The 3,593-nt window shown below is 37.6% G+C and overlaps 1 protein-coding gene across 1 annotated transcript; it reads left to right on the top strand.

Annotated features, from left to right (window-relative positions):
- The first annotated feature begins 1,053 nt into the window (after positions 1 to 1,053).
- On the top strand, positions 1,054 to 3,164 carry LOC103330899 (MATH domain and coiled-coil domain-containing protein At3g58250-like). The gene is made up of 4 exons (XM_008233510.3): positions 1,054 to 1,325; positions 1,408 to 1,536; positions 1,623 to 1,780; positions 2,387 to 3,164. Exons 1-4 carry the CDS (start codon positions 1,060 to 1,062, stop codon positions 3,043 to 3,045), a joined length of 1,212 nt encoding a protein of 403 aa, XP_008231732.2. The 5' UTR covers positions 1,054 to 1,059; the 3' UTR covers positions 3,046 to 3,164.
- The last annotated feature ends 429 nt before the right edge of the window (positions 3,165 to 3,593 follow it).

The raw sequence follows: 3,593 nt of genomic DNA, 5'->3' as shown, positions 1-3,593 counted from the left end.
AGTATTAAAAACCTAATCCGTTTAATATAGTCCGATAATTAAATAATACAAGTTGACACCAAACAATTGAAATGGACTATTTACTCCTATCCATAGTTTAATACGATGTACCAAACATACCCTGAATGTCAATTGAACATATTGTTAAACAACATTCTCTACATATCCATATACATAAAAACTAAGATTTGTCATTGGGTCAGGCCGGCAAAATTTTTTTGGGTTTGGGCTGGATTTATCGTGCTTTTTGGGTTAGGTCAAGTTGGGCCAAGGTTTCAAATGCCTTGGCCCAGCCCGCACCCAATTGGGCCAAGATAGGCTTTGGTGAGCTAGGCCTTTTTTTTCTTCTTTTTTCTAAGTATTTTATAATAAGATTAGGGAGTGACTCCCCACTATGTGGCTACATGTGGAATTGATACATGATACATCATTTGGGTTGCAAATCATTTGTATTGTACAAGGGTGTATCTAACTGATACATTTGATTATTTCAAGAGTTTGTGTGGTCGTTGATTGGGAGATAATGTTGCCATACATCATGTGACTCCAGATCCAGTGCCTAGGAGAAGTAATTAAAAGACAAGAATTTTGCATCCGCTAGCCAAATATCTACCAAATAAATGTGCCACTATTTTCAATACAATCAAATCAATTGAGGTGCTTGAATTTAAATTAGCCCACTTGTGATATTAAATGCAATATTATATAAACTTTATGGGTGGGTCGGGTTGGGCTTACATGGGCTTAAACGGGCTGTCTCAAAGATTTCAAACCATTGGTCCAAGTTCTATATAATCTTAGAGCTGGTCGGGCCTAGCCGACCTAAAACATAGGAGGAGATTTTCGCTCTCTCTCTTTTTCATTTTATTTCTAGAAGAAGGAGACTTTGCTCTCTCTCTCTCTCTCTCTCTCTCTCTCTCTCTCTCTCTCTCTCTTACATTTCTTGGTGGAGGAGCATGCATATGATTCTTGTTTTAGTGATGTCATATGCATGTTCCTATCTCTCTCTCTCTCTCTCTCTCTCTCTCTCTCTCTTTTGCATTTCTTGGTGGAGGAGGCATGCATATGATTCTTGTTCTTGTGATGTTTGTTCCTATATATGCAATCATGCGAGGCCTAAGTTGTAGTGGAAAACTAATTAGTTTTACTATCTTTAATGGAGAAATTCTAGCATCAGCAAATTTGAGTTTTTGTTCAATATTTTGTGGCATATTTTGTGACGTGTTCGGACTGTCTCTCTTCCAGAGGTTTAGGGTATTAAACAAGGATTTAAAAAGAAGAATAGTTTGTCTGCCAAATTTACTTTCCACTTCGTCAGTTGGAAGGTAAGTACTTCTCCGTTATGTTATGAGCTTTATTCTACTCTTTTTTCTTTGTTATTTTATTTTATGGGATTGAGCTTGGTAGAATGAAGAAGGAGGAAGAGGAAGAAGAGGACCTTGTGTGTGGGACGTTCACCTGGAGAATCAACAATTTCTCCACGCTGAACAACCTAGCGCATTATTCTGATGTTTTCGTCATTTGTGGTTATAAATGGTAGACTCATTTTTTTTTTTCCTTCTTTTTCTGGGATAATAATTGGTTAATATGTAGACTTAATCGTCTTGGGTTGGTTTGAACAGGCGGATCATTATATATCCTAAGGGGAACAAAGTAAATTACTTGTCCCTGTATTTGGATGTTGCAGATGCTTCAACATTGCCATCTGGGTGGACCAGATATGCCAAGTTCAGCCTCACCGTGGTTAATCAACTTGATAGCAAGAAGTCAATCACAAGGGGTATATATCTTTATCTTGTGGCTTGTCATTTGTTAAAGCGACTTGTTAAATGAAATTTTTAGTGTTTTTTTTTAACTTACATTAGAAAGAAAAATAATTTCTTCACCTATATTAACTTCAACTCTGGTTTTTTCTAGTATCAACAATCCTCACTATCTCTCCGTTAGTTAAGATCTGGATGGTCGAATGGCTTACAAGCTAGATATACACTCTATACTCTGCCGCCAAATGGTTGTGTTAAAACTGTTAATTCATCTTTATCACTCATGATGATTGTCATTTATTAGTTCATAGCTGATCATTGTTTCTCATGATGGTCAGGCATGCATATGACTCTCTTAGTTGTTTTTGGTGATGTCACCTGTATGTTCCTATATATGCAAGCATATGATATCAACTAGTTTCTAGGCTGCGACGCCTAAGTTGTAGTGGATACTGTAATTAGGCTTTTAAGTTGAGTCAGAATATTTTCTTACCTGTTATGTTGTTTCTTATATCTGTTCGCTTTAACGGGCTTCCTATATCATTCATACTGCTTCGTTATACACATGTTTTGGTTCTTGGTTCATGTTTTTGTAATCCTTGGTATACATTTCATTTTCACAGATTTAGAACATGAGTTTGTGGCAAATGTTAGTAACTGGGGCAATAAATTATTCATTCTTCTAAGTGAGCTTTGTGATCATGACAAAGGGTATCTTATCAATGACTTGTGTGTTGTTGAAGTCAAAGTTTCAGTTCGTAATGGTATTAAGATTTTAGAAGACCAAGAAACTGGGGAGCTTATCGATTTCAGGGGCTTAGGACGAGTAGAGAAAACTTTAGTTCCATTTCTAGAGGAAGTTTGTTCGTCGTATCCTTCCTTGCTCGAGTGCCATAAGAAGAGAAGTCGTATGTTTATTCAATGTGCATTCACAGCTTTGGGCCGACTCTTGCGTTTTCTGAAGACTACAAAGGCCAAGGATATGACCCGTGATGCTTGTAAACGCCTTCAACTGTTATGGGAAGAGCTTGAGACCTTCAAATTTGACTTGGCTTGGCTGGAGCCTCATGTTCAATTGGTTTTGGTCATGAAGAAAAGGGCAGAAAGAGTTGATAGACTGAGAGAAGATGTGGAAATTTTGGAGAATGAAACAAAGAGGCAAAGGGATGTCCTCGCTGCTGCGGAAATTGATCTTGAGGCAGCGAAAAGAGACTTGGCAAAGGCAGAAGAAGAGTTCAAGAAGATAGATATGGATACAGAGCTAGGCTATCCATTACCTTAATTTACTGTACAAGTTTCTCTTGGGTGCATATTTTTCTCTTTGACAAAGATATCCAGTGTTACATAATATGTAATAGTAAAACTTGGGCGGTTATGAATTTTTAAATTTTATATTTGCAACTCCTTTTGATTCTTTCCATATATTTTTTTCTTTCGGTTCTATGAATCATTGAGACTTAGTGGGTGAGACGTGGTGGGCAGCAGAGGACAGTTTGAATGCCCACCCCTACTATACGAGTAATTTTTGGGTGTTCCGGGTACACCACGTGGCTAGTGTATCATCCAATAAACGGAAGACATATGGAATATTTGCAATGCAGCCTGCCACATGTTATAAAAAGAAATGCAGTAAGCTAGACAATAATTCCACATGTCCTATGTTTATTGGATAGTACACCAGCCACGTGGTGTACCAAGAACATATAAAAAATTTTATAACATGTAGTGGGCTGCATTGCAAATATTCCATATGTCTTCCGTCTATTGGATGGTACACCAGCCACGTGGTGTACCCGGAACACCCAAAAATTACTCCAACAAGAGAGATAA

This window comes from Prunus mume, linkage group LG5, assembly GCF_029339155.1.
Source record: "Prunus mume cultivar Tortuosa linkage group LG5, ASM2933915v1, whole genome shotgun sequence".
NCBI lineage: Eukaryota > Viridiplantae > Streptophyta > Magnoliopsida > Rosales > Rosaceae > Prunus > Prunus mume.
The sequence above is the reverse complement of the archived record's forward strand: the minus strand, read 5'-3'. Positions and strand labels throughout refer to the sequence as shown.

What these genes read in the sequence shown, in the direction of transcription:
- LOC103330899 (XM_008233510.3), top strand. Translation starts at nt 1,060, where the DNA reads ATGCATATGATTCTTGTTCTTGTGATGTTTGTTCCTATATATGCAATC. An exon ending in TCCACTTCGTCAGTTGGAAG is followed by an intron (nt 1,326 to 1,407) that starts GTAAGTACTTCT and finishes TGAGCTTGGTAG; the next exon opens with AATGAAGAAGGAGGAAGAGG. An exon ending in CAAGAAGTCAATCACAAGGG is followed by an intron (nt 1,781 to 2,386) that starts GTATATATCTTT and finishes TCATTTTCACAG; the next exon opens with ATTTAGAACATGAGTTTGTG.